The 13,610-nt window shown below is 36.6% G+C and overlaps 4 protein-coding genes across 4 annotated transcripts; all 4 read left to right on the forward strand.

The window, feature by feature from the left end:
- Window positions 1-398: 398 nt before the first annotated feature.
- On the forward strand, window positions 399-2,030 carry LOC129568071 (probable cytochrome P450 9f2). The gene is made up of 2 exons (XM_055445597.1): window positions 399-1,732; window positions 1,826-2,030. The coding sequence occupies exons 1-2, from the start codon at window positions 532-534 to the stop codon at window positions 1,990-1,992; spliced, it is 1,368 nt and encodes a 455-aa protein (XP_055301572.1). The 5' UTR covers window positions 399-531; the 3' UTR covers window positions 1,993-2,030.
- A 726-nt stretch (window positions 2,031-2,756) lies between these two features.
- On the forward strand, window positions 2,757-5,213 carry LOC129568096 (zinc finger MYM-type protein 1-like). Its single transcript, XM_055445655.1, has 3 exons — window positions 2,757-3,035; window positions 3,145-3,712; window positions 3,841-5,213. The coding sequence occupies exons 1-3, from the start codon at window positions 2,757-2,759 to the stop codon at window positions 5,211-5,213; spliced, it is 2,220 nt and encodes a 739-aa protein (XP_055301630.1).
- A 1,709-nt stretch (window positions 5,214-6,922) lies between these two features.
- LOC129568107 (probable cytochrome P450 9f2) lies at window positions 6,923-9,086 on the forward strand. The gene is made up of 3 exons (XM_055445668.1): window positions 6,923-7,392; window positions 7,458-8,677; window positions 8,810-9,086. Exons 1-3 carry the CDS (start codon window positions 7,178-7,180, stop codon window positions 8,974-8,976), a joined length of 1,602 nt encoding a protein of 533 aa, XP_055301643.1. The 5' UTR covers window positions 6,923-7,177; the 3' UTR covers window positions 8,977-9,086.
- Window positions 9,087-11,014: 1,928 nt separating this feature from the next.
- Window positions 11,015-13,144, forward strand: LOC129568109 (probable cytochrome P450 9f2). Its single transcript, XM_055445669.1, has 3 exons — window positions 11,015-11,478; window positions 11,573-12,786; window positions 12,880-13,144. Exons 1-3 carry the CDS (start codon window positions 11,258-11,260, stop codon window positions 13,044-13,046), a joined length of 1,602 nt encoding a protein of 533 aa, XP_055301644.1. The 5' UTR covers window positions 11,015-11,257; the 3' UTR covers window positions 13,047-13,144.
- Window positions 13,145-13,610: the final 466 nt, after the last annotated feature.

Here is a 13,610-nt window from a genome sequence, read left to right on the forward strand (position 1 = left end):
TTCTCTAATTAAGCTTGGGAGTTCGCATAGGCGTTGGAAAAAAGTGTTTTGGTTTAGAAAAATTATCACATTTCGATTCAAAAACCTTATTCCACCGAATTCGCACTCATTTAACTCAACACTCAATACATTTTCTTTTTGCTTCATTTCTTGAGTGAACAAATTAAAATCAGAATGCTATCAAATTCGATGTTTTACGCCCTAATCCTAGTCGGTGTCACGATGCTCTATATCTTTTATAAATGGGCAACCGCGAATCAAAATTACTTTGTGCGACGCAATTTAAAGCATTTGAAGCCAACATTTTTACTCGGAAATACAGCTGAACTATTCACCCTACGAATAAGTCTTGCCAAATGGTCGAATTCGGTGTATTATCAATATCCAAACGAAAAGTAAGACAAACACTTCCGTTATACAACATTGATTCTATTTTTCGCTCCATAATGGCAATAAAACAATAAAAATAAACGAATTTTTTTCACTCAATAAATTAAATAACATTTTACAAGGGTGATTGGATTCTTCGACATGCGTGAGCCGGTGTATTTTGTTCGTGATGTGGATTTCCTTCGTCAGATAGCGATTAAATACTTCGACCATTTCGAAGATCGAAGTTTGTTTGTTGAAGCCAAATCAGATACATTGCTTGGAAATAGTTTGCTTTTACTCACCGGAAAAAAGTGGCATGACATGCGATCCACGTTGTCGCCATCGTTTACCAGTAGTAAAATGCGTCAAATGTTCGAATTGGTTGTTGAGTGTGCAGACGACATGGCGAAATATTTCATCGAAGAATCAAAGCAAAACAAACCGATTCGATGGGAAATGAAAGGACTCTTTACACGCTATACAATTGATATCATTGCATCGTGCGCATTCGGATTGAAAGTTGATTCGCTCAGGAATCCTAACAATGAGTTCTTTACAATTGGACGTGGAATAGTTGGTTCCAGGGGTAAAATAATGAATGCGCTGCGATTATTGCTGATTCGAGCGTTTCCTGATCTAATGCGTGCACTGAATGTTGAGCTATTCCGCAGTGATATCAAACAATTTTTCAAATCGATGGTTTTAGATACAATGGAAGAGCGAGAAGTGAAAAACATTGAACGACCCGATATGATCAACATTATGATGCAAGTTCGTAGTGGAAAGCTCAAGCACGATCATGATGAATCGAATGACAACGATACTGGTTTCGCTACAGTTGAAGAGTCGAATATTGGAAAGCACCAAGTCAATCGCACTTACACGGATGACGAAATCATTGCTCAGTGTTTTGTGTTCTTTTTAGCGGGATTTGATACTATTTCCACATCTTTATCGTTTTTATCGTATGAGTTGGCGCTCAACCAAGACATCCAACAAAAATTATACGAAGAAATCCGTGAAGTTAATGAAAGTCTCAATGGCGGTCGATTGACCTATGACACACTACCGAAGATGAAGTACTTTGATCAAGTGATATCTGAGGCACTACGCAAATGGCCTCCGGCATTGGTGACCGAACGGAAATGTACCAAAGACTTCGAATTTGAATTGGATGGTAGAAAAATCTTGATCGAACGTGGCCGAGAAGTTCGCTTTCCAATCTATTCGATTCATCACGATCCGGAGATTTATGAAAATCCAGAACAGTTTGATCCGGAAAGATTCAGCGATGAAAATAAGCACAAGATCAAACCTGGCTCGTATATACCATTCGGAATCGGCCCGCGTAGCTGTGTCGGTGAGTTGATTTTCGTGAGCGAATTTCATTGATGATTCTCTTTTTACGGGAAAACAGAGGGATTTTCTTCTCATTTCAATGGATATTTTCCAGGTTCACGGTTCGCTCTGATGGAAATAAAGGCTTTGCTATTCTATTTGCTGTTAAACTTCAACATTCAACCGTACGAGAAAACCGAAATTCCTCTAAAAATAGTCAATTCATCAATCAATTGGAACATCGGAAACGTGATTCATTTGGAATTCAAGCCGAGAGCATAAATTGATACGATGAATTTTCAATGGATTTTTAATATGAACAATTTAAATAAAATAATAAAAAAATGATTGGCATAGATGATTTGATTTTCATTTCACTTCATACAACACTACGTGCTCAAATATCACGTAGGGCTCAGCTTCGATCATTTTTTTAAAAATCAATTGTCTATTTGACTGTTAAATGCCACGATCCATGGAAATATTTTTAAACAGGAAAACCACAAACCAAGTTCGTGAAAAAAAAACTTTGGAATGTGCCAAAAATGTATAATCGTATTTCAGTTTTATTTCATTTGTGTGATCGGTAGCATGCAAAGCACGACGCTGGCGAAGCAATTGTTTCGGGCGGCAATTTTGCAGAAAAAAAAATTTTTTCTCGCGAAACTAAAGGCGGCAAAACATCTAGCGAAGCGAGAGTTGGATCGATCAAAGTAAATGCAACGTTATTTTCTTTACTCATTTGAAATGATTTATTTCTTAGTTATCACCAAAAATATACACAAAACAGCTATGTCTCGAAATCGGAATTGTTTTGAAAATAATGTTTTGTTTATGTATGGATACCGAAGTCAATATTTTGCAAATTTGATTTTGTCGTGGATAATCAGTCGCTATACAATTGTCAGCCGAGCAAGTTCAATTCAATTTCACATTTTGTTCTTTTTAATTTCAAATCATGAATAAACGAGTGAAGGAAAGTGGAAGTAGTTATCGGAAAAAAAAGAAAAAAACGAGATGAAGTCGTTGTTGCGCTTAGAGGCTCTATGAGCCGATATGTAAATGTTACGCCGAGGCCAAGATCATCAACGAACGAAAATGAAACCGAATCAATGGAAACTGAATCGGCAGGAACCGTTCCGATAGAAGGCATCGAACGCGAATCAAGTGTTGATAAATCCGAATCAAGTGATGCTGAAAGTGCGAATGAAAATGACGAAAAAAGTGAAGATGAACGGGAAACTGAAAGTGGAAAATCAGTCGACTTTAATGCTTACGATCCACATACGTGGCCAGATGTTTTGCCGAATTACTTTATCGATCAAGTAGTGAAATCAGAATTGAAACCTATCCCGAATCGTTGCTCAGATTATCCGCGCACCAATGGCCGCAGTTTCAACGAAAACATTTTTTATGCCACACATACATAAGCAGGAATGGTTAATTTACTCGGAGTCCAGCGACTTAGTATACTGTTTATATTGCGCCTTATTCAATAGAAAAGCCAATTCATTCAGTGCCTTAGGTCGTTGCTATTCAACATGGATGAATATAAATCGGGATGTGTTAATCCATGAAAGCACTTTAAAGCACCATGAATCCTTCAAAACTTGGATCGAGCTTCGAAAACGATTGCAAACAAACCAGACCATTGATTCACATCAACAGAAGTTGCTCATCAAGGAAATTGATCGATGGAAAGAATTAATGAAACGTCTCGTGGCAAGCATTCAATTTCTGGCACAGCAATCACTTGCATTCCGTGGACACTCAAGCACTTTGTATGACAAGAATAACGGTAATTTTCTAAAGCTGATGGAAATGCTTGCCAAATTTGATCCAGTGATGGCCGATCATTTAAATCGAGCAACAACGACCAACAAACGCAATTACTTGTCGAATCGAATTCAAAATGAGCTGATTGAATGCCTCGCCACTAGTGTGACGGAAATCATAATCAAAGCGGTTACAGAAAGCAAATATTACTCAATAATGGTTGATTGTACATCAGATCCCTCACATATAGAGCAATTGTCGATCATTCTCCGTCACGTTACACTATGTCACTATGTGCGCAAGAGAACAAATACAAAGTCGTTGAACGCTTTCTATCATTTTCACCATGTACAGATTCAACGGGAAAAGGTGTGACGAATTCAATCATCGCTGAGCTGAATAAAGTCAATTTGAAATTGCAAGATATGCGAGGTCAAGGCCACGACAACGGACCTAACATGGCGGGAAGCATCAAAGGTGTACAAAACCGTATTCTTGAAATGAATTCGCGAGCTCTATTTGTTCCGTGTGCTTGTCACAAGTTGAATTTGATGGTGAATGACACCGCTAAAGTTGTAGACTCAACAAGACACAAATTCTTCAACACAGTGCAAAAATGCTTTGTGTTTTTCTCGGAATCACCGAAATGCTGGGCTATTCTACAGGAGATGGCTGATAATGGCAAAATCACTCTGAAAAATGTGTCAACTACACGTTGGGCCAGCCGAGAAAATGCAACGAAATGCCGTTTGATGAATTTGCCAAAAATACATGCAGCATTTTGCAAAATTGCAAACGCTCCGAATCCTGACGATAACAGCTATGATGCAAACAATATGGCCAGAAAAATTAGTAAATTCAGCTTTATTTGTAGCGTCGTTGTTTGGCACAATGTTTTGACGAAAATAAATATCGTTTCGAAATCACTTCAATCGCAATCGATCGACATCACTCAATGTTTGAAATTGATTGGAAATTTGACGAGCTACTTAAAGAAAGTGCGAGAAGGTGAAGGTGAAGGTGATGGACACAACACAATCGATAAATGGTTCGACTCGGCAAAACAAATACAAAGTCAATTTCACCTCGAACCAAATGCACTCGATAATATGGCTCTTCAAGAAAGGCTAGACAGGCGTGAAAGAGATGATTCCGATGGTGATGATATACGTAAATTCAGAATATCTTTCGTTTATCCTATTTTGGATGCAGCTTTGTCCAAGCTACAAGAGCGTTTTGATCATTTGACTGAATTGGAACATTTATTTGGATTTTTGTTCGATCTACACTCTTACAGCATTTCATTAGATCAATGTCATCGACTCGAAACTGCATTAACTTCTAAAACAGGTGGCAGCAAAGACGTGAACGCAACTGAATTGTTTGATGAAATAAAATCATTCCAAGCACTGATTGATAATGCTGGGGAAAAGTCGCCGTTAGAATTCCTATATAAGATCTACGAGTTTGGCCTGGTACCAATATACCCGAATTTGACTACAGCTTTGAGGGTATTTTTGACTTTGCCTGTGACTATAGCTTCAGCCGAAAGTAGTTTCTCGAAGCTAAAACTAACGAAAAATTATTTACGCACAACAATGGGACAAGATCGACTAAGTCAATTAGCAACTATTTCCATCGAATCTGAACTTCTTGGCGATATTTCACACGAAACGGTCATCAATAAATTTGCTACAGCAAAGGCACGTCAAGTATTCTTTCAATGAGAATTGACGTTAAATGAATTTATTCTAATGTTATTTTCAAGTTGAAGACAGATTTTTGCAATCAATAAACAAACATTATATGAGCAAATTCGAATTGTTTGAATTTAGTACATTTTATTTTCAATGGGGAGTGGAAAATGGCAGCAGGAAAACTTAAATTCTGTGAATTTATTAAAAACTTTTGGGGCGGTAAATTGCATCTCTGCGTCGGGCGGCATATTTCCTTTGCACGCCGCCGTTTACAATCGAAAACTGAATTAGGAAGAGCGTGTAGACAGTTATAAATGTGAGAATTATTTGATTAAAAAGCGAAAAACTGCGATTTACGTCGGAATATATTTAATGGTTGACTGTGTTGTACAAAGTGTGAAATTAGAATGATTCATATTTGAGAATGACTAATGCTATTGAAAACTACTTTGTTCTGATTGGCTGACCTAAAACTGAACGAAATTGCAAGCTCTGAACGAAATGTCATAGTGCCCATTGAATGCGTACTTTATGCTGAGTAAAAATGTTTTGAATTCAATTTCAATTTCTATAACAATAAACAACACTCCTATTCACTTTGAATTTGACAACTGATATTGAGCGCAAACACCACCTAGATAATCTAAGGCTAATGACAATACAATCAAGTAAACTTTCCGTTCTGTCAAACGTCATACTGAAGTATAACATACAGACATCACGAATTCACCATCGGTTCTTTAGATGGCGCTTCGGTCAACCGAGTTCGTGTGAGATAGCTTCCAATCATTTTGGACAGCTCGATCGCATAAATTGCAATGAGTAGTTTGTTAAAATTTTACGTGAAATATAATAAATATGCTGAAAAAAATGCGATATCAACTTGAAAAATATTGAAAATCACTTGATCAATTTTCCGTAAATAGGGCGTTCCAAAATTCCCCACTCACTAAGGTTTAGAGCATAATCGTGTTTCAGTCACTCAATGTATTTTTTATGCAAAATTCCTTTTGTGAGTCGAAATATTAATGGTATACGATAATTTTAAACATATTCGTCTGAGTCGATTTTTCGAAAAATGTTATGGAATCAATGCAGACAGGCATTCACAATATTAAATTTTCATGACTTGATTTCATGTCGATGTCGCACAGAGCTAACAGTACGTACACACTCGTCGTGTGCTAATGGAAATACGAGGTTTTATTTAGAGAAAACGATGACAGTTATTCACATGTCTCAAACTATTCATTCGCGGCGAAATTTGGCGGTGTTTCGAATTTCCTCACCTTGCCCTACAAGTCATTTTGGACCAACCATTCGCGTTGAAATATTTGCCAATTCATAAAACAGTAATGTAACTTTATGTCGGCAATTAAACAGATAAAAAACAGAAACATTGTTATCACCTCGAAAACTTATTCATTAGATACTCAAATCTAAGTGCAGTGCCGAATTGACATCGGTAAAGCCATTTTTAATGGAATAAAGATTAGATAAATTTTTCGAAGTCATCTCGGCAAATCGGCCTATTTTTGAGCATCAATGGGTAAGTTTCCGATGCTCAAGATGTCAAGATGATAGCAATGTTTTCGATTGTTATCAGCTTAATTACCCGCATGAAGTCACGATAAGCAAATATTTTCAGACAAACGCTCATATCTTCTATATGATAAGGTCCAAAATGACTTGTTGTTTCTCGGTGCTATTTAGAAGTGTCTAATTGCGCTTTCACACTCAGTTTTCGCCCGAGTGTCATACAAATGACATGAAACCGAAACATTTTCAGTACATATTTTTGAGATATTTCTAAGTTTTTTTTTCTCATTTGGTTTGGCTGTTCCCATAGGTGTTGGAAAATAGTTTTGTGAATTGGAGAAATCATAAGGTTCCGATTCAGAAACGAAATTTTCACCGGATTCAGACTCATTTAACTCAACACTAGATACATTTTGTTGGTGCTTCATTTCTTGAGTGAACAAATTAAACTCACAATGTTATCAAATTCGATGTTCTACGCCCTGGTCGGTGTCACGGTACTCTATGCCTTTTACAAATGGGCAACGGCAAATCAAAATTATTTTATGCGACGCAATATGAAGCATTTGAAGCCAACATTTTTGATCGGCAATACGTTGAAGTTCAATGCAAAGCGAACAAATCCTGTCAAATGGTTGAATTCGGTGTATTACAAATATCCAAATGAAAAGTAAGACAATTACTTCCGTTATATTTAACAACTTTGTTTTACTAAATTAAATATCATTTCCTAAGGGTAATTGGATTTTTCGACATGCGTAAGCCGGTGTATTTTGTTCGTGATGTGGATTTCCTTCGTCAGATAGCGATTAAATACTTCGACCATTTCGAAGATCGCACTTCGTTGGTTTCACCCAAATCAGATACATTGATTGGAAATAGTTTGCTTTCACTCACCGGAAAAAAGTGGCATGACATGCGATCGACGTTGTCGCCATCGTTTACCAGTAGCAAGATGCAGCAAATGTTCGAATTGGTTGTTGAGTGTGCAGACGACATGGCGAAATATTTCATCGAAGAATCAATGCAGAACAAACCGATTCGATGGGAAATGAAAAGACTCTTCGCACGCTACACAAATGATATCATTGCATCGTGTTCATTTGGTTTGAAAGTCGACTCGCTCAGAGATCCTAAAAATGAGTTCTTCACCGTCGCATGCCGATTGCTCAGTTCCAGGCGAAACACAATAGAAACGCTAAAATTGTTGCTAATTCGAGCATTTCCCGATTTAATGTGTGCACTGAATATTGAGGTATTCCGCAGTGATATCAAACTATTTTTCAAATCGATGGTTTTAGATACAATGGAAGAGCGAGAAGTGAAAAACATTGTACGACCCGATATGATCAACATTATGATGCAAGTTCGTAGTGGAAAGCTCAAGCACGATCATGATGAATCGAATGACAACGATACTGGTTTCGCTACAGTTGAAGAGTCGAATATTGGAAGGCGTCAAGTCAATCGAACTTGGACGGATGACGAAATCATTGCTCAGTGTTTTTTGTTCTTTTTAGCGGGTTTTGATACTATTTCAACTTCTTTATCATTTATGGCGTATGAGTTGGCGCTCAACCAAGACATTCAACAAAAATTATACGAAGAAATCCGTGAAGTTAATGAAAGTCTTAATGGCGGTCGGTTAACCTATGATACACTCCCTAAGATGAAGTACTTTGATCAGGTTATCTCCGAGACACTGCGCAAATGGCCATCAATATTCACAACCAGCCGAAAATGTACCAAAGACTTTGAGTTTGAATTGGATGGTAAAAAAATCTTAATCGAACGTGGCCAAGAAGTTCGCTTTCCAATCTATTCGATTCATCACGATCCGGAGATTTATGAAAATCCAGAACAGTTCGATCCGGAAAGATTCAGTGGTGAAAATAAGCACAAGATCAAACCTGGCTCGTATATACCATTCGGAATCGGCCCGCGTAACTGCATCGGTGAGTTGGAATGATGAATTTCGGAAAAAAGAAGTCGTTTGATTTTCGTGAACGAATTTCATCGAAGCATCCCGGATTTTGCGGGTAAAAACAAAGTGATTTTCTTCTTATTTCAATGCACTTTTTTTCCAGGTTCACGGTTTGCTCTGATGGAAATGAAGGCCTTGCTATTCTATTTGCTGTTAAACTTCAACATACAACCGTATGACGAAACTGAAATTCCTCTGAAAATAGGCAGATCAACAATAAGTTGGAATATCAAAAATGGAATTCACTTAGAGTTCAAGCCGAGAGCATGAATTGATATTTGATACATTGATTGATTTACAGAAATTATGAATTTTTAATGGACGCTTAATGATTTAAATGAACAATAAATCTATAGGTAGACCTCCCATCGCGTCTGGAAGTGTCAATGTGTTTTTTTTGCTTTTATTATAAATAAACAATGTCAACAACACTTTGCTGCTATTTAATATATATACTAACAGTTCATTCAATATACATATATTGCGAATATATTTCCAATACAGTTAGCAAACTGAGAACAAAAGAAACGTAGAGAAGAAATCGGTTCAACTGATTCAGTTGCTTGAAATCTTTTCAAATCTTTTAAAAAAAATAAACGCATATAATTTCGGTTCAGTTTGTGTGCAATGCCGAATATTCAAAATCATGGCAAAAACTTCGGCGGCACAGAAAGAGCTAATAATTTTTTTCATTGAACATGGGTTTAAGGATGTAAAAACTCATATGTCTGGCAACACCATTATTCAGAGAATGAAATACAGATCGAATGTTGTTATTTAACTTAATTTTCTTTCATGTTTTTCTTATTTATTTTATGGCACTTCAATTTTGTCCAACTATTTCGTATAATACCACATTTAGCATATTTTCTAATCCTTATTTTTCAATATTCAAAGAAATCCGGATTTTTCCGGATATTCTGCTCCCAAACTCCGGACATTTTTTCGAATTCCGTACAAAAATTCCGGATATTTCGTGAAAATCCAATGGGAGTCTATCGTCTATCTATAGGTGACTGATACGCTGCTCCTGTGTTGGTGCAGTATGTGTGTTCGCCGTATCTTACTTCTATCGGTCGTTTGGTTTTGTCGACATACTCTTTTGCACCCTCACAACACTGAATACTATATATATATATGCCCGATTTTTTTGTTGGTGGAGTTTTGTCTTTGGTCGAGCCTAATAAGAATTTCAGCTTATTTTCATTTTTGTACATAATCTGCATGTTGAACTGCGAGAATGTGTGCGTTAGCTTATCGGTGATGCTCGGGTTATACGACATAGCTACGCGTTTTTTCTCAACACAATCGGAGCTCGTTTTGTTTTGTTGGAACAATGTTGTTGATTTGTTCATCTTTGCCAGAACCATTCCTAGCTTCGCTGGCGCCCTGGTTCAAAATCCTTTGGCACTCTTTCAAGCTGGAATATTTAAAGGGAAGCGAAAAAAACGTGGAAATGATAAAATTTATCCAATTTTTTTTTGAAAAGCAACAAAAGAACGATACATTTAAATGACTTATAGGCATGTCTTTTTCTTGCTTTTGAAGTGGCAAACTATTCAATCACTCAATCACGTTTTTGTTCGTTTGTTTGGTTGAAAAATTTTTTTGTAATAGTTTGCAAGTTTTTATCTAAATGACAAATGAAATTATGACTATTTTGATCGAAAAACTTTTTGTGGAGTCAATAAGGTGTTCGTCTTATTTTATTTAGACTTTTTTAAGAACCGTATTTCAGAAAGATGTAATAAAGTCCAACGAATATTCTCAGGAGTTCAACTGTCTTCAGTCTTCAGACCTCGAGTACTACAACTTTGTTGAAGACACCAAGTTTTTATCTCTTATCAGTTGCGCGGAAACCGTGAAAACCGAGGAGGCTAGACGGCCAACATACTCTACTTTAACGCCAACAGAATCATGAGAAAACATACTCGCCTTTTCAAAAATATAAATCGAAGAAAAAACATACTCCACTCTCAATCTCATCCATAGAAATATTAAGATTGTCAAAAACATTTTGTTTTTTATTTCACTTCATATACCATTCGCATTACACGTACTTAAAATATCACGTGGGGCTCAGCTCCGGTCATTTTTTTTAATCAAGTCTTGTCTCTTTGACTTTTGCAAATCTGCCTAGATTTGCGTATATAATGAGTATTGAGTATGCTCAAGATGTCAAGATGTCAAGATGATAGCAACGTGTACGCTTTTTATGAGTTTAATTGCCCGCATTTGATTAGGTCCAAAATAACTTGTTGCTATTTGCCGGTGCTATTTAAAAGTGTATAATTGCGCTTTCACTTTCAGTTTTCGCCTGAGTGTCATACAAATGACATGAAACCGAACTATTTTCAGTACACATTTTTGAATCATTTTCTCTAACTAAGCTTGGGAGTTCGCATAGGCGTTGGAAAAAAGTGTTTCGGTTTAGAAAAATTATCACATTTTGATTCAAAAACCTTATTTCACCGAATTTAGACTCATTTAACTCAACACTCAATACATTTTGTTTTTGCTTCATTTCTTGAGTGAACAAATTAAAATCAGAATGTTATCAAATTCGATGTTTTACGCCCTAGTCCTAGTCGGTGTCATGATGCTCTATATCTTTTATAAATGGGCAACCGCGAATCAAAATTACTTTGTGCAACGCAATATAAAGCATTTGAAGCCAACATTTTTACTCGGAAATACGGCTAAACTATTTACAAAACGAACAAGTTTTGCCAAATGGTTGAATTCGGTGTATTATCAATATCCAAACGAAAAGTAAGACAAACACTTCCGTTATACAACATTGATTCTATTTTTCGCTTCATAAACGATTTTTTTTCATTCAATAAATTAAATAACATTTTACAAGGGTGATTGGATTCTTCGACATGCGTAAGCCGGTGTATTTTGTTCGTGATGTGGATTTCCTTCGTCAGATAGCGATTAAATACTCCGACCATTTCTACGATCGTAAATTTTTAACCATTGATTCCAAATCGGATACACTGATTGGGAATACTTTGCTTTCATTCACCGGAAAAAAGTGGCATGACATGCGATCGATGTTGTCGCCATCGTTTAGCAGCAGCAAGATGCGGCAAATGTTCGAATTGGTTGTTGAGTGTGCAGACGACATGGCAAAATATTTCATCGCAGAATCAAAGCAAGACAAACCGATTCGATGGGAAATGAAAACCCTCTTTGCACGTTACACAATTGATGTCATTGCATCGTGCGCATACGGATTGAAAGTCGACTCATTCAGAGATCCCACCAATGACTTCTTCACAGTCGCATGCAAAATGCTCAATTACAAAAAAGACACGCTGCGATTTTGGCTGATTCGAGCGTTTCCTCATCTAATGCGTTCACTGAATATTGAGCTATTCCGCAGTGATGTTAGGAAATTTTTCAAATCGATGGTTTTAACAACTATGGAAGAGCGAGAAGTGAAAAACATTGTACGACCCGATATGATCAACATTATGATGCAAGTTCGTAGTGGAAATCTCAAGCACGATCATGATGAATCGAATGAAAATGATACTGGTTTCGCTACAGTTGAAGAGTCGAATATTGGAAGGCGTCAAGTCAATCGCACTTACACGGATGACGAAATCATTTCTCAGTGTTTCTTGTTCTTTTTAGCTGGGTTTGATACACTCTCTACGGGTTTAACATTTATGGCGTATGAGTTGGCGCTCAACCAAGACATTCAACAAAAATTATACGAAGAAATCCGTGAAGCTAATGAAAGTCTTAATGGCGGTCGATTGACCTATGACACACTACCAAAGATGAAGTACTTTGATCAAGTGATATCTGAGGCACTACGCAAATGGCCTCCGGCATTGGTGACCGAACGGAAATGTACCAAAGACTTCGAATTTGAATTGGATGGTAGAAAAATCTTGATCGAACGTGGCCGAGAAGTTCGCTTTCCAATCTATTCGATTCATCACGATCCGGAGAATTATGAAAATCCAGAACAGTTTGATCCGGAAAGATTCAGCGATGAAAATAAGCACAAGATCAAACCTGGCTCGTATATACCATTCGGAATCGGCCCGCGTAGCTGTGTCGGTGAGTTGATTTTCGTGAGCGAATTTTATTGATGATTCTCTTTTTACGGGAAAACAGAGGGATTTTCTTCTCATTTCAATGGATATTTTCCAGGTTCACGGTTCGCTCTGATGGAAATAAAGGCCTTGCTATTCTATTTGCTGTTAAACTTCAACATTCAACCGTACGAGAAAACCGAAATTCCTCTAAAAATGAGCTATTCACATTTCAGCTGGAACATCGCAAACGGGATTCATTTAGAGTTTGAGCCAAGAGTATAAATTGATACATCAATCATGTATATGATGAATTTCGAATTAATATAATAGTTTTTTAAATGGAAAATTTGATTGAATTCATAAAAATTGATTGTCAAAAACATTTTGTTTTTTATTTCACTTCATATACCATCCCCATTGCACGTGCTCAAAATATCACGTGGGGCTCAGCTTCAGTCATGTTTTCAATCAAGTCGGTCTAATTTCTCTTTTTAATCAATTTAATTGTCCGCATGAAGTCACGCGTGATAAGCGTGATAATTGAATATTCCAGGAAAATGGTCATTTCTTTTATATGATTAGATCCAAAATAACTTGTTGTTGTTGATATTTGCATTGAACAATATTCAATTCATTTATTTATTTCGCCAAATATTGGCTACATGTAAGAATAGTTTCGTCTGTCTACATGAAAAATCTTAATTTTTGTCTTCAATACTTTACACTATTAATAGACTAATAAACAAAGAATAGTAGTCACACCAATATGAAATTGTTGGCTATATTGCAGATTTGAATAAGAATGACAATGACAGTTGTTCCAATTTGCTAGAAGTTTTCAAATCT

The sequence above is a fragment of the Sitodiplosis mosellana genome, unplaced genomic scaffold (assembly GCF_009176505.1).
Source record: "Sitodiplosis mosellana isolate CC-2019 unplaced genomic scaffold, AAFC_SMos_1.0 Smas_scaffold_16, whole genome shotgun sequence".
Lineage (NCBI taxonomy): Eukaryota > Metazoa > Arthropoda > Insecta > Diptera > Cecidomyiidae > Sitodiplosis > Sitodiplosis mosellana.

Bases quoted from the DNA above. Each gene is read 5' to 3' on its own strand.
- LOC129568071 (XM_055445597.1), top strand. From the start codon at position 532: ATGCGTGAGCCGGTGTATTTTGTTCGTGATGTGGATTTCCTTCGTCAG. The intron at 1,733-1,825 runs GTGAGTTGATTT...GATATTTTCCAG, and splicing joins CGGCCCGCGTAGCTGTGTCG to GTTCACGGTTCGCTCTGATG.
- LOC129568096 (XM_055445655.1), top strand. From the start codon at position 2,757: ATGAGCCGATATGTAAATGTTACGCCGAGGCCAAGATCATCAACGAAC. The intron at 3,036-3,144 runs GTAGTGAAATCA...ATACATAAGCAG, and splicing joins CGAATTACTTTATCGATCAA to GAATGGTTAATTTACTCGGA. The intron at 3,713-3,840 runs GTACATCAGATC...CACCATGTACAG, and splicing joins TTACTCAATAATGGTTGATT to ATTCAACGGGAAAAGGTGTG.
- LOC129568107 (XM_055445668.1), top strand. From the start codon at position 7,178: ATGTTATCAAATTCGATGTTCTACGCCCTGGTCGGTGTCACGGTACTC. The intron at 7,393-7,457 runs GTAAGACAATTA...TCATTTCCTAAG, and splicing joins TACAAATATCCAAATGAAAA to GGTAATTGGATTTTTCGACA. The intron at 8,678-8,809 runs GTGAGTTGGAAT...CTTTTTTTCCAG, and splicing joins CGGCCCGCGTAACTGCATCG to GTTCACGGTTTGCTCTGATG.
- LOC129568109 (XM_055445669.1), top strand. From the start codon at position 11,258: ATGTTATCAAATTCGATGTTTTACGCCCTAGTCCTAGTCGGTGTCATG. The intron at 11,479-11,572 runs GTAAGACAAACA...ACATTTTACAAG, and splicing joins TATCAATATCCAAACGAAAA to GGTGATTGGATTCTTCGACA. The intron at 12,787-12,879 runs GTGAGTTGATTT...GATATTTTCCAG, and splicing joins CGGCCCGCGTAGCTGTGTCG to GTTCACGGTTCGCTCTGATG.